Consider the following 26,442-nt stretch of genomic DNA (forward strand, 5'->3'; position numbering starts at 1 on the left):
CGGATGACCCCCGAAACATGGGCAAGGGCCCGATACATGTGGTTCCTCCTTCATATAACCCCTTAGTGGCCGTGTGTGGTTCCTCCTTCATATAACCCCTCAGTGGCCGTGTGTGGACAGATCATCTCTCCAGAGCCCCGTATTCTTAGAACAAAACAACTCAGAGCAAAATAACAGGAGCATGTGAGGAACCAGCTCTTCAAAGTGATCTTGGTGATGATAAGACTGATATTAAGGTGATCAGGACAGATCTAGTCCGCTATGTACCTGCGCACACGGGCGGTCACCTAGAATCTTACATTAATGGGTGAAGTTTACTGTATCACTCACTGCCCGCACGTGTCTGATCTCAGGAATATGGAGCAAAATCAATCCGATTATTTCCCGCATTGACTTCCAGCTCCGCAGTAATCGCAGTAATGGAGGATGGATGTAGATACCGACATTGCTATATAAACCGTCTGGTGCAGACACTAGTACGGAACATAATGGCGGATATAAGCGGCACCAGCTCTGATGAGGAGGATGTGGTGGCTCTGAGAAGAGCCTTTGTGTTGTACTCGGGGTGCAGGACAGATCTAGGTCCTCTCCCCACGGATGCGGCGGGCCAGCTGGATATCTAGAGTCAAAAGAACTGCAGAAGCACAAAGGGCGGTAAATTCAAACTCCCTAACAGTTCCATATTCAGCCAATCAGCAGAGGAAAGGGCGGAGTTCTCAGTCTGTAAAACACGCCCCGGACTCGCGTCATCTCCTCAGTTCTCCTTCTGGTCCGACCATCCTCTACATAAAGGAGGAGTCGGTGACCGTGTCTCACTTGTTTTAGTCTATCTGCTCTGAAGATGTCTGGTCGCGGTAAAGGAGGAAAAGGTCTCGGGAAAGGCGGCGCCAAGCGGCACAGGAAGGTGCTCCGTGATAACATCCAGGGCATCACCAAGCCCGCCATCCGCCGTCTCGCCCGCAGAGGAGGCGTCAAGCGCATCTCCGGCCTCATCTACGAAGAGACTCGCGGAGTCCTGAAAGTTTTCCTGGAGAATGTGATCCGTGACGCCGTCACCTACACCGAGCACGCCAAGAGGAAGACCGTCACCGCCATGGACGTGGTGTACGCGCTGAAGCGCCAGGGCCGCACTCTCTACGGCTTTGGAGGTTAATTCTGCTCTATTCTGTTCTGACAACACAAAGGCTCTTCTCAGAGCCACCCACATCTACCTGAAAGGCTACAATGTCCTGCTGCTGTGGGGTGAGCGGAGGGCGGATCTCCTGTGCCCTGGTGAATTCCGGGGTACATGATGGGGGTGGTATAGCCGAACATGGAGATATCTGAGCACAGTCCATATCCTGCTGTGCTGCGGTCACTACAGAGTAAAAAGCAAAGTTCTGCTGTGAGATGAATGTGTTAATGCCGCTTAATGATATTTTTAGGAGCAGACCCGTGTGGGTGATCGGGTGCAGCGAATATTCACCGGGAATAACGCTGTATGAGGCAGCTGGATAGATGGACGCACTGTACCGGGTTTATAGACTCCTGTGTAATCACCGCGTCTTGGGCACTTTAGTCTCGGATCGATGGCGGCCACCGAAGATTAATGATAACCCTTCAGAATAATAATGGCTCATCCTCCATCCAGCGCGATCACAGCAGGTCTGGAGGACAGGACTGCGCTGTATCCGGAACATTGTAGAGCAACCCCAGACCTGAATCCTCACAACATAATCTCCCCTATATGCAGAGGCGCAGGTTATAATCAGATGGACGGAGAGCAGCGAATGGGGGGATGTTCACAATAACGGCAGGAGGGTCACAGCAGCGGGAGACAGAAAACTGAAACCGCAGCTGAAAACGGTGACACCAAAGGGTTAAACGGATGAGCGCTCTTAATGACATGACGTGTATATAGGCGGAGCTACAACGAATTTGAAATTCCCGCTCAGTGGTGACGGTTTCTTCTGTCCCTTTTCTGTGACACTTGCTCCTGCCTTCTTTACAGTTTGTCCTGCTGCTGTGGGGTGAGCTGACTGCCGATCTCCTGTGCTCAGGGGAATGCTGTAACTGTCACTGATCTGTTATGTGAATACAGATAACGCCGGGGTGTATAATCCAGTACAAGTGTCTTCTTCCCGGATTAACACCTTACTGGCCGATACCGCTCCACATGTGTTCTCACACATGCAGCGACTTTACCCCCACATCCTCATGGAATATTCAAGGTGATCGGGCACATCTACACTTTACCCACAGATCTAGTGTCGCATGATTGTGACCCTTTTAGTGGGGAAATTTGTGGCAGGAAATTGCTGGTTAGTAGCCGCATTAAGTGTTATGTGAAAACCTGGTCTATCTACTAACAGCAAAGACAAATTTCCGCCCTCGGAAGAACAAGACCCTCCATCCCCTGTATATGTTGCGTCGTATACACTATAGAATTGTGAGACCAGTAAAGCAACCGCTGCCCCATCTCCACATGTCCGCTCTGGAGCAGATCAGCCCATGCATTTCATCAGCAAAAACACTAGTGCATGCCCTCATCATCTCCCGCCTTGACTACTGCAACCTCCTGCTCTCTGGCCTCCCAACACTCTTGCACCCCTCCAATCTATCCTAAACTCTGCGGCCCGCTTAATCCACCTCTCCCCTCGCTACTCCCCAGCCTTGCCACTGCCAATCCCTTCACTGGCTTCCCATCACCCAACCACTCAAAACATTAACCATGACATACAAAGCCATGCACAACCTGTCTCCTCCCTAGTCTCCCGGTACCTAACTGCACGCAACCTCAGATCCTCACAAGATCTCCTTCTCTGCACCTTTCATCTCCTCTTCCCACAATCGTGTACAAGATTTCTCCCGTGCCTCCCCCATACTCTGGAACGCTCTACCTCAGCACATCAGACTCTCCCCTACCGTGGAAAGCTTCAAGAGGAACCTCAAGACCCACCTCTTCCAACAAGCCTACAACCTACAATAGCCCTCAGTACAGTACACCACTGGGCAACCAGCTCTGTCCTCACCCATTCCCTGTAGACTGAGCCCTCGCGGGCAGGGTCCTCTCTCCTCCTATACCAGTCTGTTTTGTACTGTCAATGACTGTTGTAGGTATACCCTCTTTCACTTGTAAAGCGCCATAGAATAAATGACGCTATAATAATAATACCCTGAATATCTGCTCTATAAGAAACGCAGCACAGGAGTGCGGATCGTACAGGAATCTATACACAGCCTGGTGCTTCTGTTAAACACGGGGAGAAGTGCTGACATCGGCCGATATCAGCAGCATATCGGCAGCCTCAGCTCTGATGAGGAAAATGTGGTGGCTCTTAGAAGAGCCTTTGTGTTGTGGATGATGCGGATCAGCGGCGTCACTTGCCCTTCTTGCCGCTCTCGGTCTTCTTGGGCAGCAGCACGGCCTGGATGTTGGGCAGGACGCCTCCCTGGGCAATGGTCACCCCACCCAGCAGCCTGTTCAGCTCCTCGTCATTGCGCACGGCCAGCTGCAGGTGCCGGGGGATGATGCGGGTCTTCTTGTTGTCCCGGGCAGCATTGCCGGCCAATTCCAGGATCTCAGCGGTCAGATACTCGAGCACAGCGGCCAGGTAGACCGGAGCGCCGGCGCCCACTCTCTCGGCATAATTGCCCTTGCGGAGAAGCCTGTGCACACGACCGACCGGGAACTGCAGTCCTGCCCGGGATGAGCGGGTCTTGGCCTTAGCGCGGGCCTTCCCTCCTTGTTTGCCGCGTCCAGACATCGCTCTGATCTTCTCTCCAACAGCTCAAAGAAAACACAACTCTTATGTGATGTCAGTGCTGGTTCCTCATTCGCTTTTATCGGGTGCTGCCCCGCCCTCCCTTCTCACCATTGGATGGATCTAAAGCCTCTTTAGCTCCAACCATTAGTGAAGACACCAATGAGATGCAGCGGGCGCAGCCTATGACACTCCCAGATGTCACAGGCTGCGCCCGCTGTGCAGACGACTGTATGTATCATACACACTGCTGTATACACTGAATTTAAATAAAACGGAAATAAATACAGTTTTAGAAACAAAACTACATACTCATAGATTTTCTTTGGTTTTTAACTTTAGAAAAGCTCTTTTGCTTTTTTGGGGTTCAGCACGGGCCTAGTTTTGCTCTATCCTTCTTGAACTTCTAATGTAAAGAGAGGGAGGGCACTACCCCATAATATGTTGTCTCTTATGGCAGAAAGACTAATTCAGAAAGAAAAGCAAGGAAAGAATGCCATACAACAAGGATCACCATGCATAACTATAAAATAACAATCTGTATAAAGTGTAGAACACATGACACAACAAATGAGTAACAAAAAAAAAAATCCAAATGATGCTTGGTGTCCCTTATCAACAGATAAATAGAATAAAAGTGTGTGTGTGTATATATATATATATATATATATATATATATATATATATATAGATATAGCCAGCCACAAAATTGTACAAATTATACTCCAACAGACCATGCAATAGTGCCTGCTAATAGCAAATGTGGTATTATATAGCGCATTTTGCCCATATGTGCTTCAAATGGTTTCTGACCAAGTGTTTTGTTCTCCGTGGACTTGACTTATCTCCATCTTGCTTCTCGCCTATAGATGGTCTGTATTACATGCATTTTTACCTTGCAACTGCTTATCGCTCACTTGAGCAGTTTTTCATGTACATTGCCGTCATTATTTATCTCCGTTCATAGGGGTCAATAGCACCTACAGATATGCATATTGATTTTTTTTGCTAATTAGCGTCTTTGTCCGTTATCCGTGATTTATTCATGGGGTGTTTTGTTCACACCCATTTACAATAGACATTTCCCCGCACTTCTTATCTTGATCTTTTGTTGGCTTAGATCAAACTGTGAGGAAAGAGTTAACCTTTTCCACTGACTTAGAAAAATAATAGAAATTCATTCTCCCTGGCAAGACCAAACCAGACTTATTTGCGTAATAAACTGTGAGACCAACTTCAAGGACACAGAATGTTTTGACTTAGAAATGACTGACAAACATCTTGTTATGGGAATAAGAACGCAACAGTTTATTATGGGAGCATAAGTCATTATGTTAATTTCTCTTGCTGGGAATATGTAATTCACGCCTTTAATGAATATGTATGCTGCATAGTTACGCCCTAATCAAATCTGTATAACCTTGTAATGTAAACAAAATAATACAGTTTCTTTTTGGGAGCCGCACGTCTCCTAGCCTTTACGTGTATAACGGTGTCTGCCTGTTTTCATTGAAGGCTAAAGGGAGGGCAGAGGGGGGTCACCGGTACCCTCTCTCATTTGGGCATCGCTGGCAATAGCTGTGACCGTTAGGTCAACCTAACATTATCTGGCGCCCGAACAGGGACCCGTGTTTGTAATCCCAGGACGCAGTGGACTGTCTTGCCAAGCCGAGGAGGAGGTGACCAGACGTGGGGACCAGAAACACCTGGCCAGGTAAGAGTTGAACCTTATTCTTCTCTTTATGCTCCCCATCTCTGTTCAGTTCCTTCCTCAACGCGCAAAAGGTGCACTGTGAGTAGATACTGGGTTATTGGCGGGTTTCTACTGAACTCTGAGAGAGCCTTGCCAGCTGATGTTTTCTGTGCCTTGTTTGGTTGTTTGCTTGTTCGTTTCTCTGTGTTTCTCTGCCTCTCCGTGTGTCGTGTGTCTGCTCTCCTGCGCTTTACTTCTGTGCTGTTGTTCTTGTTGGTTGTCATAGATTCCATACATCAGTGAGTGTTGAAAGGGAATAGTGTACCTGCTCTGTTCAATGGATGTGATATTCACTGCCCTAGTGTTAGTGGGAATAGCCCTGTTTGCCATTGCCATCGGATATAGAGTGTACCTGTGGTACAAGAAGGGCAACCCAGCGCCATTCAACATTCTCAGCCCCCTCTGAACAGTTAGGACACCACCTTTCAGTAGGAATACAGATTAAGAGTCAGTCTCTGGGTACTTCCAGGAAAGGTGGTTCTAGACCTCACCTTAGGTAGGAATACAAAAGGAGTTAGTCTCTGAGTATCTCCAGGATAGGTAGGTTTAGTCCAAAGGACGTTCAAGGGTCTAAAAGCTGAAGAAGATAGACGAAGAATGGGACAAGGAATATCAAAAGACAGAAGAGCTGGATGCACCCTGCAACATCTCATTACGTGTTATCATGGCAAGAGGACAGCCAGTCAGTCCAAGGAAGTTTTCAAGACATTTGGATTGAAGGGAAAGGATCAATTGGACCCCAACAAATGGAATACAATAACAGCTACTAGAGCAGGAGTGATAGCAGATAAATCATGGACTAAACTGATCAGAACTCTTTCTGACATGGCAAAAACAGCCCACGATCAAGGTTGGATATACCATGAAGAATCAGACACATGGGAAGAAGCTGGGAAGCAAGCTAATAAGGATCACCAGCCTCCTCCGTACCTGTCAGCTACTCCTGGAACGACTCCAAAAATAGCAGGATCCCCGGAATGGACCTGCACAAACTGTAGCCAACAAAATCCGGACTGGAGTGAAAAATGCCTAGCCTGTGGAGCTCCACAGCACAAGCTACAAGCCACAGCACCAGTGCCTCTTTATCCCGTAGTGGAAAGAAGAGTCCTGATAAGACCACCTGTTAATCCACAAAACCCAGATGCTCCTAGAGATGCAGTTCCCCGTACATATGAAGACTACGTACCCTGGACTCCAGCCGAGCAGATGGCTTTTCTGCAAAATGCTCCAGACCCGACTAGAAACCCAGTCAGTTTTTCACGTTACCTGAACCAAATACAGGTCTCCTACAGAAGTACTTGGTTGGACATGGAAGGTTTGTGTAGAGTTAAAATGTCTCCCGAACTGTATGCCAAACTCACTGCCCACCTGGCAGGACATGCTCCGGACGATACCCGTAATGTGGAATCGGGCCAAGACTTCATGATAAGACTCAATCTCTTCTGCGCCCAGGAGCAAAGAACTAAGGGCACAATGGGACCAGTGCATCAAGGTCCTGTGGAGAATGTCAGTTCATTTTACTACAGATTGATGCAGTCATTCGCAGATGAAGGGCTGGACTTACAAGCGGGTGCAATACGTCGCCTGATGGTAAGATCCTTCATGGATGGAATACATGCACCTCTGGCAGAAAGATTGAAAGCGTGCTGCCCAGAATGGAGGAACATGGAAGACATAGATCTTCTAGTCAACAAAGCAAGTGGCTTAGAAACCGACGCAAAGGATAAAAGGAGCAACAAGAAAGTTGTCATAGCAGCAGTGGACGGCCAGCCAGAAGGTACAAGAAAGAAGGCACCGACCTGCTACTATTGTGGAATCAAAGGACATGTGATCAGAGACTGTAGAAAGAAGAAGAGGGACACTCAAAACCGACCCGAGAGTCAGGAGGAGAAGACTGCCTGACTTGCGGCAGCACGGGATAGGGATGCCAGAGGTCCATTTATACATGTCCCCCTTCACATTGGCAACAAGGAAATAAGAGCTTTAGTGGACTCAGGAGCCTCTCGCTCCGTACTCCCCAAGAATCTGGTGCCTGAAGGATCCATCTCCTCTGAAGCTACAGTAGTATCCGGATTTGATGGACAAGCCCAGATAATCCCAATAACACATCCACTGAAGGTGAAACTGGGACCACACATGTTCGTGTCTAAATTCTTAGTGTCCCCCCTGGGTGGAGATGCCCTAGTGGGAGCAGATCTACTATCAAGACTGCAAGCTCAGATTGTCTACAATGAAGATGGATCTGCTATCCTGCAAATTCCAGAAGATATCCCAGAAGAAGTCCTGTGCACTCTTCAGATGATAGAAGACCAACCAGAATCTGAAGTTACACATGAAGTAAACACGGACCCAATACTTCTACAAGTTCCTGCAAAACTCTGGTCCACATCAAAAACTGACCTCGGCACACTACCCGTGCCCCCCCCCGTAAAGGTTTCAGTCAAGCCTGGAATTATACCACCGCAGCTGAGACAATACCCTCTTAATGTTCAACAGGAAGCTGCCCTAGATTACCAGATAAAAGAACTGTTGAAGTCTGGAGCCCTCAGAATTACTAAGGGGTGCTTCACACACAGCGAGCTCGCTGCCGAGATCGCTGCTGAGTCACGCTTTTTGTGACGCAGCAGTGACCTCATTAGCGATCTCGCTGTGTGTGACACTGAGCAGCGATCTGGCCCCTGCTGCGAGATCGCTGCTCGTTACACACAGCCCTGGTTCGTTTTCTTCAAAGCCGCTCTCCTGCTGTGACACACAGATCGCTGTGTGTGACAGCAAGAGAGCGACAAATGAAGCGAGCAGGGAGCAGGAGCCGGCGTCTGACAGCTGAGGTAAGCTGTATCCAAGATAAACATCGGGTAACCAAGGTGGTTACCCGATATTTACCTTAGTTACCAGCATCTGCAGCTCTCACGCTGCCTGTGCTGCCGGCTCCGGCTCTCTGCACATGTAGCTGCTGTACACATCGGGTTAATTAACCCGATGTGTACAGCAGCTAGGAGAGCAAGGAGCCAGCGCTAAGCAGTGTGCGCGGCTCCCTGCTCTCTGCACATGTAGCTGCATTACACATCGGGTTAATTAACCCGATGTGTACTGTAGCTATGGTAGGAGAGCAAGGAGCCAGCGCTCAGTGTGCGCGGCTCCCTGCTCCCTGCACACACAGCTGTGCGCTGGTAACTAATGTAAACATCGGGTAACCATACCCGATGTTTACCTTAGTTACCAGTCTCCGCAGCTTCCAGACGGCAGCTCCGTGCAAGCGCAGCGTCGCTTGCACGTCGCTGCTGGCTGGGGGCTGTTCACTGGTCGCTGGTGAGATCTGCCTGTTTGACAGCTCACCAGCGACCATGTAGCGATGCAGCAGCGATCCTGACCAGGTCAGATCGCTGGTCGGATAGCTGCTGCATCGCTAAAGTGTGAAGGTACCCTAAGTCTCCTTACAACACTCCGTTGTTTCCTGTTAAGAAGAGACAAGTAAAAAAAGGTGATCCAGTTACGTACCGGATGGTACACGATCTGAGGGCAGTGAACTCAATACTGGAGCCCCTCACCCCTGTTGTACCAAATCCACATACGCTGCTTACACAGGTGCCGGCTACATCCACCCATTACACGGTCATAGACCTTGCTAATGCTTTTTTCTCAGTACCACTGGACCCAGCATGCCAAGATTTCTTTGCATTCACGCACAAGCAAAATCAATATACATGGACACGCCTGCCTCAAGGTATGCAACATTCTCCTACGCTATATACTCAGGCAATGAGCAATGTACTTCGGGGCTGGGAACCCCCTGAGCACTGTGTCCTTCTTCAGTACGTGGATGATTTACTACTGTGTTGCCCTAATGAAGAAATCTGTAAAACGGCTTCAATAAGTCTTCTTACCTTTCTGGCAGAAGTAGGATGCAAAGCGAGCAGAGATAAGTTGCAGTTCTGCAAAACGAGGGTCACTTTCTTGGGTCATTGCCTTTCTGCGGGACAAAAACACCTCAGCCCGGACAGACAAGAAGTTATCAGGAAAGCAAGCATTCCTAGAAATCTCAAACAACTCAGAGGATTTTTAGGGCTAATATCTTTCTGCAGACAGTGGATTCCCAATGCATCGCTACTCATGCAACCGCTGTATGATTGCACAAAGAATATTCCTTTCTCCCTCACAGAAGAAGCTCAACAAAATTTTCAAAAGCTCAAGGAACTAGTGATTGATGCACCTGCTCTGGCACTACCAAACTATGATCTCACCTTCAATCTGTTTGTAGCAGAGCTTCAAGGATTTGCCGTAGGAGTACTCACCCAGAAGACAGACAAACATCACATAATCGGGTACTACTCCTCTCAACTCGACAACGTTACCAGAGCAGCACCAACCTGTGTCCGTGCTGTTACAGCAGTTTCAAACATACTGCAGAAAGCATCTGAAATCTCACTAGATTTCCCGACTACCATCCTTACCAGCCATGACATCTATGCTGTTCTCAATCAAGTGCAGTTGAAACATCTTTCCATGGCAAGACAAGTCAGACTCCAGTGCACGCTGTTGCTACCCCCAAACATCTCATTTGCTCGAGTTACAAGTCTAAACCTTGCTGATCTGCTGATCTTCACAAGTTTAGAAGGGGGGACAGAAGAGAGGACAGAAGAGAGTGACAAACGTACCAGCGCACCATTTGATCATGATTGTCAGGAACTCATTGAACATGAGGCAAAGCCCCTGCACAATATTCAGGCAACACCGCTTACAAATCCAGACTTTGAACTTTTTGTGGATGGTAGCAGATACGCTGATGAAGCAGGCAAGTTCCACACCGGATTTGCAGTAGTGACTCTATATGCAGTCCTAGCCAAACAACCGCTACCTCCACGCATATCTGCTCAAGAAGCAGAACTTCTTGCCCTCATTTGGGCAATTGAGTTTCTGGAAGAACGAACAGCGAACATCTACACGGACTCAGCCTATGCACACGGCATTGTGCACGATTTTGGCACTATCTGGCAGACTAGAGGATTCCTCACAGCAACAGGAAATCCCATCAGGCATGGAGCCTCAGTGAAGAAACTAATGGAAGTAGCCTTGATACCAAAACAGCTAGCAATCATAAAGGTTGCTGCCCACACCAAGGCTCAAACACCCGAGGCAAGGGGAAATCGCTTGGCCGACCAAACAGCAAAACAAGCAGCCTTACTCCCTTTGAAGGAGACGGAAACAGTGTCAACGACGGAGGAAGAAATGCAGAACCTCTTTGAGACACAAGAAAACGCCTCTGAGGAAGAAAAGGCCGGATGGCGGGCCAAGGGGGCAGAAAAGGTGGAGGGGATTTGGCGCCTAAACGGACTTCCCGTCCTGCCACGCAGTTGGTTCCCTGCCATTTTCCAAGTACTTCACTACCCCACACATGGAAGCACAAACTCAATCATGAACCAGATGCAACCATATTGGGTAGCCCCCGGCTTCAGACAATACGCCTCCCAGAGAATAAAGGATTGTCACATCTGTCAACAACACAATCCAGGCCAGCTAACTAAAACCCCGCAAAGACACATGCCAAAGACGTTTGCCCCATTCCAAAGAGTACAAATAGACTATATACAGTTGCCAAGACATGGCATCTACGAGTTTGTACTTGTCTGTGTAGACCTCTTCTCAGGATGGCCAGAGGCCTACCCTCTCAGCTCAGCCACGGCCCGTATTACAGCAAAGAAATTGGCCTGTGAGCTGGTACCCCGGTTTGGACTCCCTGAAGTCATAGAGTCAGACCGAGGTACTCATTTCACTGGACAAGTTTTCCAGAACACCTGTGCCCTGTTAGGCATTCAGTCAGCCTTACACACACCTTACCACCCACAGTCATCAGGGAAAGTGGAAAGGTTAAATGGGACTCTAAAGCTCAAACTAGCCAAGGCAGTGGAGGAGACTGGTAGACCATGGACAGAATGTCTCCCCATAGCTCTTTACTCTATAAGGACTACCCCGCAGGGAAAGCACAGGCTCTCACCATTTGAAATACTCTTTGGTAGTGCACCCAGATTAGGATGCTACTTCCCGCAGGAGTTACACCTGCAATGTGATAGCCTAACGTCTTATGTTGTTTCCCTGCAGAAGAGACTAACTGAAACCCACCAAAGGGTCTACTCTTCTCTACCTGATCCTGATGCTGTTCCAGGAACCCACTCCCTAAAGCCTGGTGACCGGGTCTACCTAAAGAAGCACGTGAGAAAGACCCTTGAGCCACGATTCGAAGGGCCTTTGACTGTCCAGCTGACCACTCCAACCTCCGTCAAACTCGAGGGGAGATCGACATGGGTCCATGCCAGCCACTGCAAGAAGGCCTAATACTGCTGATAAGTATTTCTATGTGTACTCCCTTTTTGGGGCCTTCTACACCACGGCAGAATACATTTGAGACCCATCATGAAGTGTTAGCTGAAAAACTTGAGATCACAGACTGCTGGATATGTACACACGCACCTGTGACAGCCTCTTCCATGCCATACTTAGCCATACCAGTCCCAATAAACGAAGTGTTTCAATGGGGAGGCTGTTACAATAGATTATCAGTCAATGACACCAAGTATCAAAAACTGTGGAACACTAGTGTGCCCATACCAATAGTAGGGTGGGTGGATTTCCCCTGGTGGCAAGGCAATCTTACTACTGGCCTTCCCGGAACCCAGCAATATTTAGCCTTTGAAGGAAGCAGCTGGGTACCCCGTAATTACACAAAAACACCTATTATGGGCAAGATTCCAACAGAAGGAATCAAAATAAGTTTTGGGCGAACCTCGGACAGTACAGATGCATTTAAACCCTTGCTGTTAGAGAGACATCTGCATGACCATGGGTGGGTATACAATTCATTGTTTCCAGAAGGCACAAATGATACTTGTTACTCCCAACCCGGAAATTTATGGTGCAATGATTCTGACCCATATGTGCCTGGCCGAGAAACCTGTGGTGAACCGTCCGCAGGGTATTGTAGTCCCCTAGGCCAACTTCCCGGATGGTGTATACTCAGAAACATATCGGCCTTTATAGATATAGTACATCGCCTCATATTACAACATTCAGCCATCTGGGATCTCCCACCGCAAACCTATTGGGTTTGTGGTTACAACGCCTACAAATGGCTACCAGTAGGAGTAAATGGCACCTGCACCTTGGCCCGTTTGACCCCTGCCACCTTCATTATCAATACCACTGATATACCGGCAGGGAAAATGCCTCTCCACCTACTGGTAAAGAGAGTGGCAGACAACAAAGACAGGCCTAGTGGCCGACCCCATGTGATTCAAATGAGTCATGTCAACAAATTTTTCAGTTCTCTTTTTATCTATCCCATGATAATGCAGATGTATGATAAGTTGGTGGACAGCACTGACTATCTTGATGATCAAATTTTTGAGGTTCTCCAAGCAGTAAATAGTACCATTGCCATACAGAGACAATTAATCATGGTAACCAACCAACATACTTTGGTACTGGATTACCTCACTGCAGCCCAAGGGGGGATGTGCCAAGTGGTAGGCCCCAGCTGTTGTCACTACATAGATCCAAGAGGAACCTTAAGAGCCCAAGCCAGTTTAACGGAGATACAAAAGCTGAGGAAAAAACATGATGAGGAGGTACTCAGAAGCTCAGATGCTTGGTGGAGCAATACCTTTTCAATGTTCAACCCTGCAAACTGGTTTAAGGGAATAGGAGGATGGTTCATGGGGATATTGCAATCAGTGTTCCAAGTGTTACTCTGTTTGGTAGTTGCTTATGTAGTGTTCAAGTTGCTAATGGCTTTGTTTTCCCGCTGCTTGAAGCAATGTAGATACAATGATTATTCAGCACCCGTATGAAATCACTAATATGCCTTTTTCTCTTCTCTACTCTTTCCTCTAGAAATCACCTTGGCGTATCATGATGAGACTCCTATCGAGAGGCATGCAGGCAGTCCTGGGTGACGGATGTGAGACGACACTCCCTGAGCAACCCGCGGCTCAGAAAGTATCTGGAGACTAGCCTGCTCGCTTTATAGTCCACAGCTTCTCGATGGCCCCCTGTCCATCAATCACGCCAATAGGGGGGATTGTGAGGAAAGAGTTAACCTTTTCCACTGACTTAGAAAAATAATAGAAATTCATTCTCCCTGGCAAGACCAAACCAGACTTATTTGCGTAATAAACTGTGAGACCAACTTCAAGGACACAGAATGTTTTGACTTAGAAATGACTGACAAACATCTTGTTATGGGAATAAGAACGCAACAGTTTATTATGGGAGCATAAGTCATTATGTTAATTTCTCTTGCTGGGAATATGTAATTCACGCCTTTAATGAATATGTATGCTGCATAGTTACGCCCTAATCAAATCTGTATAACCTTGTAATGTAAACAAAATAATACAGTTTCTTTTTGGGAGCCGCACGTCTCCTAGCCTTTACGTGTATAACGGTGTCTGCCTGTTTTCATTGAAGGCTAAAGGGAGGGCAGAGGGGGGTCACCGGTACCCTCTCTCATTTGGGCATCGCTGGCAATAGCTGTGACCGTTAGGTCAACCTAACATTATCAAACCAAACCAAACACATATTTCCTGTTAGCAGGCATTATTGCAAGGTCTGCTGAAGTATGATCTATATATAATCTTTTCAATCTATTTATCTATTGCTAACGGATACCTATATATACATATACATATATATATAAAAACAACGACAGAGCAAAGTCCAGCAATAACGTGAGCAATCCGGGATGCTGTTAAAAAAAAAAATCTTTCTGGAAATGGAAAGAATTTTTTTTTAACAGCATCCTAGATTGCTCACGTTATTGCAGGACTTTGCTCTGTTGTTGTTCACATTTGTATGGATGGACTCCTACATCCTGATCCGGACACAACGGAGTTAACCAGGTCAGCTGAGGTTCCAGGTGGCTCACAGGAGTGAGCTGGTCTACATTGTTGGACATATATTATATATATATATATATATATATATATATATATATCTTTCAATCTATTTATCTATTGCTAACGGATACCTAGGCACCATTTGGATGTTTTTTGTAATTGTTTTTAACTTGTGTCATGTGTTCTAATACAGATTGTTATATTACAGTTATACATGGTAATGCTTGTTTTGTGACATTCTTTCCTTGCTTTTCTTCTTGTACTTCTTCACTTTGGATGCTTTCTTCTAAGGCACCTTGTCATCTGATGAAATGTTATCCCACATCCCTCCCACTTTCTTTGCAATGTCCCCAATGGTCAGACCTGGCCGCTCTCCTTTCACTTCAGGACGGAAGTTGGAGCAAAACAAAAAGAAAGCAGAGGGTGGTCTCTTTAGTGCATTTGGGTCCTTAAACATCTTTTTTTCTTTCTTTTTGGTGTCATGTAAGTTTAGATTTCTCGTTGATAATGAACCTTGTCAGATTTCTCCATGTCTTCAAACCTTCCCTGCTCTTTAGCAGACAGTCTTCCACCGTTCGGAGCACTTGTTAGAGAATTGTTAAAGTTCACAGATGCATCAGGAAGATGTTCCGTGTGCTCTTCTCTGCAAGTCTGCAGAAAGTAAGCATAGGAGGAAATTGTACTGTATACACTGCTGTATATTCTGTATGTACTGCTGTATATACTGGAAATACTGCTGCCTATTCTGTACACACTGTAAACTGCTGCATATAATGTGCACACTGCTTTATTATTATAGACACAAATAAGACTGTTGATGTGTGCTAGTTGTGCAGTCTGTGCATTGTATACAGCTGTGATCTGTGCTAATTCTGCATTTTTGGTCTGCGCTTCTTCCTCCGTATTTTACCTTTTGCACAATAGTTGGTGTCAGATGGGTGAATTAATATTTCAGTGATCACACAGGGCTTTTCCTGTTTTAAATGGGGGAGTGAGTCGCATTGAGAAGCCCTCGTTTCACACTGCTATATATACTGTACACACTGCTGTATATATTGTATACTGCTGAATATCTTCAACACACTGCTGTGTATACAGTACTGTACACACTGCTGTATGTCATGTATGCACTGCTGTATATAGTGTATACATTACCGTGTAGCCTGAACACACTGCGCAGAATGCTGTATATCATGCACACACTGCTGTATATCATGCACGTACTGCTGTATATCATGCACACACTGCTGTATATCATGCACACACTGCTGTATATCATGCACACACTGCTGTATATCATGCACACACTGCTGTATATCATGCACGCACTGCTGTATATCATGCACACACTGCTGTATATCATGCACACACTGCTGTATATCATGCACACACTGCTGTATATCATGCACACACTGCTGTATATCATGCACACACTGCTGTATATCATGCACACACTGCTGTATATCATGCACACACTGCTGTATATCATGCACACACTGCTGTATATCATGCACACACTGCTGTATATCATGCACACACTGCTGTATATCATGCACGCACTGCTGTATATCATGCACGTACTGCTGTATATCATGCACACACTGCTGTATATCATGCACACACTGCTGTATATCATGCACACACTGCTGTATATCATGCACACACTGCTGTATATCATGCACACACTGCTGTATATCATGCACACACTGCTGTATATCATGCACGTACTGCTGTATATGCTCTATACACTGCTCTATTATTATTATGGACACATAAGGCTGCTGATTGTGCAGTATATACAGCTGTGCTGTGTGTGTTATGCATTTTGTATCTCTGCTACTTCCTCAGTATTTCACCATTTCCACAGCAGTTTGTTTCACATACGTGAATTCATATTTCCGTGATTACACAGGGATTTTTCTGCTTTTAGATGATGGAGTGAGTCTCATTGTGAAGTCATCGCCTCATCACAGCTCTTCCCACCAGTACAGGCCTCAGAGATAAAAGCTTCACAGAGGATAAGACATAATATTCTGCAGGAGATTGCACTCATCCCCCTATGGGTATGATCTACTAATGTGGAGACCTGGTTACCCCAATACGCTGCACACACGGGGTAGATTTATATTCCAGCTCAGGGGGGTGCAGGCAGCGGAGGCCATCGCCTGTGTTACCCTTCTGCGCTCTCAGCAGCTCCAGGTCGCCCGCACATAGTATAATCTGCAGCCTGTACGATATAAATTGTAGTGAAGATCCCCGTGGTGGTAACAAGGACCCGGAATAGGAGGACGAGCTCCCGCAGCAGTTTTATTTCCTCGGACACCTTAGTGATGAGCAGATCGGGAGGACGGCGGCGATGATCCCGGGACCTTCTCTCCGCTGTTTCCCGGCTTCTCTGTTAGTGACGGCTACAAACGCTCAGTGGAGATGTTGGAGGATGGGAAGTGCTGGAGAAAGCGCGCTCACCCGTCCGGCTGTAGCCGATAAAGGGCTTTTATCCCGGGCAGGGAAGCACAAGGGGAGAGCGGAGCTTCACTCTGGTACGGTCGGGAGAAGGCGGGGCCTGTGCTCAATGTCAGCCAATAGAAGCTCAGGACGGTGCAGCTCAGCAGCCAATCAGTGCGCAGTAAGACTGTATATAGAACAGACGCCTCCAGCTCCGGCCTCAGTGTTTTCATCACAGGAGATTTTTTTGTGTTTTATTTCCGCATCACACGATGGCAGAGACCGCACCAGCCGCCGCTCCTCCTCCTGCCGCCGAACCGGCCGCCAAATCTAAGAAGCAGCCGAAGAAATCCGGGGCCGCCAAGAAAAGCAAGACATCCTCCGGTCCCAGCGTCTCCGAGCTGATTGTCAATGCCGTGTCCGCCTCTAAGGAGCGCAGTGGGGTCTCTCTGGCCGCCGTGAAGAAGGTCCTGACTGCCCGAGGCTACGATGTAGAGAAGAACAACAGCCGGGTGAAGCTGGGCGTCAAGGGTCTGGTCACCAAAGGCGTCCTGCTCCAGGTGAAGGGCAGCGGCGCCTCCGGATCCTTCAAGCTGAACAAGAAGCAGGAGACCAAGGACAAGGTGGCCAAGAAGAAGCCAGCAGCTGCGGCCAAGAAACCCGCTGCAGCCAAGAAAGCGGCCAAATCTCCTAAGAAGCCCAAGAAGGCCCCGACCGCGGCCAAGAAGAGCCCGAAAAAGGCCAAGAAGCCCGCAGCTGCCAAGAAGGCGGCAAAGAGCCCCAAGAAGAAGGCCGCTCCGAAACCCAAGAAAGTGACCAAGAGCCCGGCTAAGAAGGCGGCAAAACCCAAAGCTGCCAAGAGTCCGGCTAAGAAAGCGGCGAAAGCCAAGAAGCCCGCGGCTAAGAAATAAGCTGCAGCCGCCCTGATACTTCCTCACAAAGGCTCTTTTCAGAGCCAACACCTTGTCCCGGCAGAGCTGTGATCAGGAGCGGACATTGTATTTTCATTCTTCCGCACAGTGTCGCCATCTACAGGATCCCGCACACTGGTGTCACTATAATGAGGGTTATTTCCCCGGCTCTGGCGCTGTATTCCCGCCATATCACGTGTGCAGCTGATCACACCCGGCCGCGTCCTGCAGGTCACAGCAGCGGGAGTGATGCGCGTGTAATGAGCTCTTCTGTCGCTGCTCCCTTGTGAGCGCAGATTGGAGCCTACAAGTCGCATGTACCCGCATCACTATCATCAGATTTTGGCCCCGGGAACATAGAAACCCGCGTTATAGGATGTGTAGGAGGAGGGAGCGGCGCTGTACAGCTCTGCGGGAATATACAAATACAGGCACATCGGCGGCTCCTGTAACACCCGCTGCTCTGATACATACACTAGTACCCACAAGGGGGAGCTGCGGAGACCCCACCCGCATCTGTAGGGCGGGATTACTGGCCCTCAGGCTCCGCCTCCTGTGAGCAATGATTGGTCGCGGACATCGCATTCTATTGGCAGCTCGTGTTATTTTATGAATTATCCAATGGGGTGCTCTGCATGAAGCGGGAAAACGAGCAGCAGAGTATAAATCTCCTGCTCTCTGCGCTGCTCCTCATCACATCTGTTCTCCTCTATACTGAGCTATGGCCAGAACTAAGCAGACCGCCCGTAAATCCACCGGAGGGAAAGCTCCCCGCAAGCAGCTGGCCACTAAGGCCGCCAGGAAGAGCGCTCCCGCCACCGGCGGAGTGAAGAAGCCTCACCGCTACCGGCCAGGCACAGTCGCTCTCCGTGAGATCCGCCGGTACCAGAAGTCCACGGAGCTGCTGATCCGTAAGCTTCCCTTCCAGCGCCTGGTAAGAGAAATCGCCCAGGACTTCAAGACCGATCTCCGCTTCCAGAGCTCGGCCGTCATGGCCCTGCAGGAGGCCAGCGAGGCTTATCTGGTGGGGCTGTTTGAGGACACAAATCTGTGCGCCATCCACGCTAAGAGGGTCACCATCATGCCCAAAGACATCCAGCTGGCCCGCCGCATCCGTGGGGAGAGGGCCTAGATCTGTCCTGCACCCCGAGTACAACACAAAGGCTCTTCTCAGAGCCACCACATCCTCCTCATCAGAGCTGGTGCCGCTTATATCCGCCATTATGTTCCGTACTAGTGTCTGCACCAGACGGTTTATATGGCAATGTCGGTATCTACATCCATCCTCGATTACTGCGATTACTGCGGAGCTGGAAGTCAATGCGGGAAATAATCGGATTGATCTTAGTCCATATCCCTGAGATCAGACACGTGCGGGCAGTGAGTGAAAGTAAATTTCACCCATTAATGTACGATTGTAAGTGACTGCCCGTGTGCGCAGGTACATAGCGGACTACAGCATAGATCTGTCCTGATCACCTCAATATCAGTCTTATCACCACAAAGTTCACTTTGAAGAGCTGATCCTTCACATCTGCCTGTTATTTTCCTCTTAGTCCTTTTGTTCTACAAAGTGTCATAACAATTGTAGTCACACAACCATAAAGTCATTCCATGCAACAATAAACATTGTTATATTATGTACTACAATGCAGGAGGATTTTTTTTTTTTGCAAAAAAAAACGGATTACATACCTAACCATAATAGTTTAAATCAATGCATGGATAAAGTGCCAGCAGTGCAAGGTTTTGGCTCTAGCAACAAAACTGCCACACACCTGCTTAATTGCATGAATGGTATATAGGTAAGTACTACCCTTCAAAAAAAAAAAAAAAAAGTCATAATTGCAGTCCCAAACGTGCAGCCATTTCATCAAATACTAAGTATTGATTGACATATTGAGTGCAGCAAAGCAGGAGGAATATTATTGCAAAAAAACAGGGATTAAATACCTAAACATGATAGGTTGAATAGAATAGACTCCCCTCGTTTCTGGTCTGACGAAGCCTGCTCTGTGACACGCAAAATGCTGTTACCTCTCCTGGGGGGGCTCCACACTCTTGCACTTTATCCCTGCATTGATTTACATTCTATTCTGTTTTGGTATGTAATCCCTGTGTTTTTGTTTTTGTTTTTTTTTTTAAAATCTTCCAGCATTGCAGCACCTGTCTACTTAATATTTGATGAAATGACTATGTTTGTGAGTACATTTTTTTTTCTTTAAGGAGGGCAGTACTAATTGTGTAAGTTTGTAGGGGTTTTGTTAATATCCAGACCCTTGCACTTTATCCCTGCATTGATTTAAACTCTTGTTTTTTTGGTATGTAATCCCTAGGGTTTTTTTTTCATTTTTTTTTATTCCTCCTACATAGTATAATTTTATATATAAATAATAATTATTTAATGGAATGACTACATGGTTGTGACTACAATTGTTATGACTTTGGCAGCAGGGTGGTACTTACCCATATGTAATTACACAGGTCTGTAGTGTTTTTTTTTCCTGCCAGAAGTCTATTGCATCTGTCATCTTTTCCTCTTTATTATATTCAATATTTGTATCTGATATGGTTTTTGTACCCAAATCAATGTCATTGTTTTGCAGGATACCCCACTTGTTTCTCCGGTTTTTCTTTTCATTTTTTTATTAGTGGTTTTGCAATCACCCCATGGGTAACCAAACAGGTCTCCCTGAGGTCTCTCTATTTACTCGATCTTTTTACTAGTATTTACTTGGATAATATCTGAAGGATTTAGCTTTTTCTAAGCTTCTATTGCTATGGACCTCTCACGCTCCGGTCAGGAAGAGCCTCCGCCAGTCGGAGCATTGTATGCGATCCCCGCCCCAGTTATACGGCCGTGTGACTGCTGCCTAACTACTGCTCCCATCATCCCGTGCCAGCTCTGCACTACTACTCAGCAATCTTCATACTCTGGCTGGTGATAGATGAAGCCGTTTATATCCCTCCACACACCGGACATTGGCGCCTGAGTGTGAGGCCGCTTCTCTGGGAAAATGTAAGATCATGTTATAGCACGGACCTCCTGCTTGTAGCTGTGGAACTGATCTGTACATAGACTGCAGGAATAAGCGACTGGGGAGATAATGACGGAGATCTGGAAAGCTGCTTACATAACACATTAGTGTTCGGTGGATTTTATCTATGGACTGTATTTGGGATAATTCTCATGGGGAAGAAGTTATATTAGAGTCAAAAGAACGGCAAAGAAGCAGAAAGGGCAGTAAATTCAAACTCCCTAACAGTTCCGTATTCAGCCAATCAGCAGAGGAAAGGGCGGAGTTCTCAGTCTATAAAACACGCCCAGGACACGCGTCATCTCCTCAGTTCTCATTCTGGTCCGACCATCCTCTACATCAGGGGTGGGCAATTAATTTTCCCATGGGGCCGCATGAGAAATTGGGATTGGTTTAGAGGGCCCGACTAATATAATTACCTCAGTTCTACCCAATATACTACATCACTACACCCCCTCCATATACTACACCTGTAATAAACTACATCACTACACCCCTATATACTACACCTGTATTATACTACACCCCCCATATACACCTGTAATATACTACACCCCCATATACACCTGTATTATACTGCACCACTATATAATACACCTCCGATATACTACATCATTACACCCCTATATACTACACCTGTATTATACTACACTCCCTCCATATACTACACCTGTAATAAACTACACCACTACACCCCTATATACTACACCTGTATTATACTACACTCCCTCCATATACCTGTAATATACTACACCCCCATATACACCTGTATTATACTGCACCACTATATAATACACCTCCGATATACTACATCATTACACCCCTATATACTACACCTGTATTATACTACACTCCCTCCATATACCTGTAATATACTACACCCCCATATACACCTGTATTATACTGCACCACTATATAATACACCTCCGATATGCTACATCATTACACCCCTATATACTACACCTGTAATATACTACATCACTACACCCCATATACTACACCTGTAATATACTACATCACTACACCACTATATAGCACACCTGTAATATACTACAACTCCATATAGTACACCTGTAATATACTACACCTCCATATAGCACACCTGTAATATACTACAACTCCATATAGTACACCTGTAATATACTACACCTCCATATAGCACACCTGTAATATACTACACCTCCATATAGCACACCTGTAATATACTACACCTCCATATAGCACACCTGTAATATACTACACCTCCATATAGCACACCTGTAATATACTACACCTCCATATAGCACACCTGTAATATACTACACCTCCATATAGCACACCTGTAATATACCACACCTCCATATAGCACACCTGTAATATACTACATCACTACACCCCTATATAGCACACCTGTAATATACTACACCTCCATATAGTACACCTGTAATATACTACATCACTACACCCCATATACTACACCTGTAATATAGTACACCCCCATATAGCACACCTGTAATATACTACAACTCCATATAGTACACCTGTAATATACTACACCTCCATATAGCACACCTGTAATATACTACACCTCCATATAGCACACCTGTAATATACTACATCACTACACCCCATATACTACACCTGTAATATAGTACACCCCCATATAGCACACCTGTAATATACTACAACTCCATATAGCACACCTGTAATATACTACATCACTACACCCCTATATAGCACACCTGTAATATACTACAACTCCATATAGCACACCTGTAATATACTACACCTCCATATGGTACACCTGTAATATACTACAACTCCATATGGTACACCTGTAATATACTACATCACTACACCCCTATATAGCACACCTGTAATATACTACACCTCCATATAGTACACCTGTAATATACTACATCACTACACCCCATATACTACACCTGTAATATAGTACACCCCCATATAGCACACCTGTAATATACTACAACTCCATATAGTACACCTGTAATATACTACACCTCCATATAGCACACCTGTAATATACTACACCTCCATATAGCACACCTGTAATATACTACATCACTACACCCCATATACTACACCTGTAATATAGTACACCCCCATATAGCACACCTGTAATATACTACAACTCCATATAGCACACCTGTAATATACTACACCTCCATATAGCACACCTGTAATATACTACACCTCCATATAGCACACCTGTAATATACTACACCACTATATACACCTCCATATAGCACACCTGTAATATACTACACCCCCATATGTCACACACCCTGCACCCCCATATCACACACTACACCCCCATATGTCACACACCATGCCCACATATCTCACCCTGCCTGTACCCCAACTTACCCCTCTCAAACACTCTGTACCCCTTCACATGCTTCTGTCAGTCTGCAGCCCTCATATGCACTCACCCTGCAGCCCCCCTCCCCCTCATGTCCCCTCTTTTCTCATTACCAGTCATCATGTGTCCACATCTTCAGGATTCAGTATCTTTGCTTTCTGCCCGGCATCCTGTGTCTCCTCCCACACAGTCACATGGGCGTGACATCATCGCAGGTCCTGCAGCATGAATTATTCAGTCTGCTGTGCTGCTCCTTCTCCTGCAGGGCGGGCGGGAACTTTTGAAATGACACACGCAGCGCAGTACTGACAACGTCAGAGCGCGAATGTGTCACTGACAATTAGTGCGAACAGAGGAAAGACTCCTGCGTTCTGCTGCCTGCACTGACTGTGCGGACCTGCACAGGCTCTCTCCCTCTCCCTGCTCGGCACGCTGCAGCCCGGCTCCACTGCACCGGCTGAAGACGGGCGGGCCGGTCACAGAGAGCAGGCGGGCCGGATGTGGCCCGCGGGCCGCCTTTTGCCCAGGTCTGCTCTACATAAAGGAGGAGTCGGCGGCCGTTCATCACTTGTTCTGTTCTCACTTCTCTGAAAATGTCTGGTCGCGGTAAAGGAGGAAAAGGTCTCGGGAAAGGCGGCGCCAAGCGGCACAGGAAGGTGCTCCGTGATAACATCCAGGGCATCACCAAGCCCGCCATCCGCCGCCTCGCCCGCAGAGGAGGCGTCAAGCGCATCTCCGGCCTCATCTACGAAGAGACTCGCGGAGTCCTGAAAGTTTTTCTGGAGAATGTGATCCGTGACGCCGTCACCTACACCGAGCACGCCAAGAGGAAGACCGTCACCGCCATGGACGTGGTGTACGCGCTGAAGCGCCAGGGCCGCACTCTCTACGGCTTTGGAGGTTAATTCTGCTCTATTCTGTTCTGACAACACAAAGGCTCTTCTCAGAGCCACCCACATCTACCTGAAAGGCTACAATGTCCTGCTGCTGTGGGGTGAGCGGAGGGCGGATCTCCTGTGCCCTGGTGAATGCTGTTCGCTCTCACTGATCTATCATGTGGCTGATCATGTAACACCGGGGTACATGATGGGGGTGGTATAGCCGAACATGGCGATATCTGAGTACAGTCCATATCCTGCTGTGCTGCGGTCACTACAGAGTAAGAAGCAAAGTTCTGCTGTGAGATGAATGTTTTGATGCCGCTTTAATGATATTTATAGGAGCAGACCCGTGTGGGTGATCGGGTGCAGCGAATATTCACCGGAAATAACGCTGTATGAGGCAGCTGGATAGATGGACGAACTGTACCGGGTTTATAAACTACTGTGTAATCACCGCGTCTTGGGCACTTTAATCTCGGATCGATGGAGGCCACCGAAGATTGATAACCCTTCAGAATAATAATGGCGGCTCATCCTCCATCCAGCGCGATCACCGTGTGCGGGGGCAGCAGGTCTGGAGGACAGGACTGCGCTGTATCCGGAGTATTGTAGAGCTGCCCCAGACCTGAACCCTCACAATATAATCCCCCCTATATGCAGAGGCGCAGGCTATAATCAGATGGACGGAGAGCAGCGATTGGGGGGATGTTCACAATAACGGCAGGAGGGTCACAGCAGCGGAGACTGAAAAGTAACTGTAACCGAAGATGAATACGGAGACACCAAAGGGTTACACGGATGAGCGCTCTTAATGACATGACGTGTATATAGGCGGAGCTACGACGAATTTGAAATTCCCGCTCAGTGGTGACGGTTTCTTCTGTCCCTTTTCTGTGACACGTGCTCCTGCCTTCTTTACAGTTTGTGCTGCTGCTGTGGGGTGAGCTGACTGCCGATCTCCGGTGCATGCTGTCACTGATCTGTCATGTGTCTGATAATACAGATAAGTCCGGGGTGTATAATCCAGTACAAGTGTCTCCTTCCCGTATTTAACTCATTACTGGCCAAGTATCAGCCGATCCCGCTCCACAATAGTACCCGTTCCCCTGACCTATGGCGACTGTGAGAAGAACGGGTATTATTGTACCCCCCAAACCCCTGCAGCGCCCACATCCTGCTAGAACATACGAGGTGATCGGGCAGAGCTACCTGTATCCATAGTTCCGGCTGCGCACGACTGTGACCCTATTTAGCGGGGAAGTTTGTGATTTCTGTAAGATTGCTTCTAGGTAGCCGCACTAAGTTATATGAAAACCCGGCGTCTCCACTCCACGGCAAAGACAATACATTTCTGTCCTCAGCACAAGACCCTCCCTCCCCTGTATATACTGAGCGCTGCTGTATACACTATAGAATTGTGCCAACTGAAAAGCAACCGCTGCTCCATCACCACATGATGTCAGCTCTGGAGCAGATCAGCCCATTCATTTCACGCCCTGAATATCTGCTCTGTAGGAAACGCAGCACAGGAGTGCGGGAAGTACATATATCTATACACCGCCTGGTGCTCCTGTTCTATCAGACAATCCGACAAGTTCAGACATCGGCCGATATCAGCGGCACCAGCTCTGATGAGGAGGATGTGGTGGCTTAGAAGAGCCTTTGTGTTGTGGATGATGCGGATCAGCGGCGTCACTTGCTCTTCTTGCCGCTGCTCTCGGTCTTCTTGGGCAGCAGCACGGCCTGGATGTTGGGCAGGACGCCTCCCTGGGCAATGGTCACCCCACCCAGCAGCCTGTTCAGCTCCTCGTCATTGCGCACAGCCAGCTGCAGGTGCCGGGGGATGATGCGGGTCTTCTTGTTGTCCCGGGCAGCATTGCCGGCCAATTCCAGGATCTCAGCTGTCAGATACTCGAGCACAGCGGCCAGGTAGACCGGAGCGCCGGCGCCCACTCTCTCGGCGTAATTGCCCTTGCGGAGAAGCCTGTGCACACGACCGACCGGGAACTGCAGTCCTGCCCGGGATGAGCGGGTCTTGGCCTTAGCGCGGGCCTTCCCTCCTTGTTTGCCGCGTCCTGACATCGCTGCGTTTTCAAAGATCAGCAGATAAAGAACTGTAATGTGACGCGTGTGCGGCTCCGGAGTGTTTTATAAGCGGCTGCTCCGCCCTCCTCTCCTGTCATTGACTGAATCTGAAGTCAGCCATTTCAGATTTACGAGGGTATGGAGAGAACAGTACTATATGGGGGTACTAGAAAACTAGGAACATCGCGGGCAGTAACAGGTTAACACAGCGTCTATGGGCGGAGCCAGAGCCTTACTGACTGCTGATTGGCTGAGCGTTAAATTTGAAATTCCCGCCCTATGGCTGAGAGTTTCCGCTCTTTGTTCTCGGTACACGCGGTGATTCGGTTTATTTCG

At 47.5% G+C, this 26,442-nt stretch overlaps 5 protein-coding genes across 5 annotated transcripts; 3 read left to right on the forward strand and 2 right to left on the reverse strand.

Moving 5' to 3' along the window:
* Positions 1-3,359: 3,359 nt before the first annotated feature.
* On the reverse strand, positions 3,360-3,746 carry LOC142246312 (histone H2A type 2-B-like). Its single transcript, XM_075319347.1, has one exon. The coding sequence runs from the start codon at positions 3,744-3,746 to the stop codon at positions 3,360-3,362; it is 387 nt and encodes a 128-aa protein (XP_075175462.1).
* A 13,355-nt stretch (positions 3,747-17,101) lies between these two features.
* On the forward strand, positions 17,102-17,740 carry LOC142246316 (histone H1.10-like). The gene has a single exon (XM_075319351.1). The coding sequence runs from the start codon at positions 17,102-17,104 to the stop codon at positions 17,738-17,740; it is 639 nt and encodes a 212-aa protein (XP_075175466.1).
* A 721-nt stretch (positions 17,741-18,461) lies between these two features.
* Positions 18,462-18,872, forward strand: LOC142246313 (histone H3). Its single transcript, XM_075319348.1, has one exon. It carries the CDS (start codon positions 18,462-18,464, stop codon positions 18,870-18,872), a length of 411 nt encoding a protein of 136 aa, XP_075175463.1.
* A 4,861-nt stretch (positions 18,873-23,733) lies between these two features.
* Positions 23,734-24,045, forward strand: LOC142246314 (histone H4). The gene has a single exon (XM_075319349.1). The coding sequence runs from the start codon at positions 23,734-23,736 to the stop codon at positions 24,043-24,045; it is 312 nt and encodes a 103-aa protein (XP_075175464.1).
* A 1,668-nt stretch (positions 24,046-25,713) lies between these two features.
* LOC142246315 (histone H2A-like) lies at positions 25,714-26,103 on the reverse strand. The gene has a single exon (XM_075319350.1). It carries the CDS (start codon positions 26,101-26,103, stop codon positions 25,714-25,716), a length of 390 nt encoding a protein of 129 aa, XP_075175465.1.
* Positions 26,104-26,442: the final 339 nt, after the last annotated feature.

This window comes from Anomaloglossus baeobatrachus, chromosome 7 (genome assembly GCF_048569485.1).
Source record: "Anomaloglossus baeobatrachus isolate aAnoBae1 chromosome 7, aAnoBae1.hap1, whole genome shotgun sequence".
NCBI lineage: Eukaryota > Metazoa > Chordata > Amphibia > Anura > Aromobatidae > Anomaloglossus > Anomaloglossus baeobatrachus.

Bases quoted from the DNA above. Each gene is read 5' to 3' on its own strand.
- LOC142246312 (XM_075319347.1), bottom strand. From the start codon at position 3,746: ATGTCTGGACGCGGCAAACAAGGAGGGAAGGCCCGCGCTAAGGCCAAG.
- LOC142246316 (XM_075319351.1), top strand. From the start codon at position 17,102: ATGGCAGAGACCGCACCAGCCGCCGCTCCTCCTCCTGCCGCCGAACCG.
- LOC142246313 (XM_075319348.1), top strand. From the start codon at position 18,462: ATGGCCAGAACTAAGCAGACCGCCCGTAAATCCACCGGAGGGAAAGCT.
- LOC142246314 (XM_075319349.1), top strand. From the start codon at position 23,734: ATGTCTGGTCGCGGTAAAGGAGGAAAAGGTCTCGGGAAAGGCGGCGCC.
- LOC142246315 (XM_075319350.1), bottom strand. From the start codon at position 26,103: ATGTCAGGACGCGGCAAACAAGGAGGGAAGGCCCGCGCTAAGGCCAAG.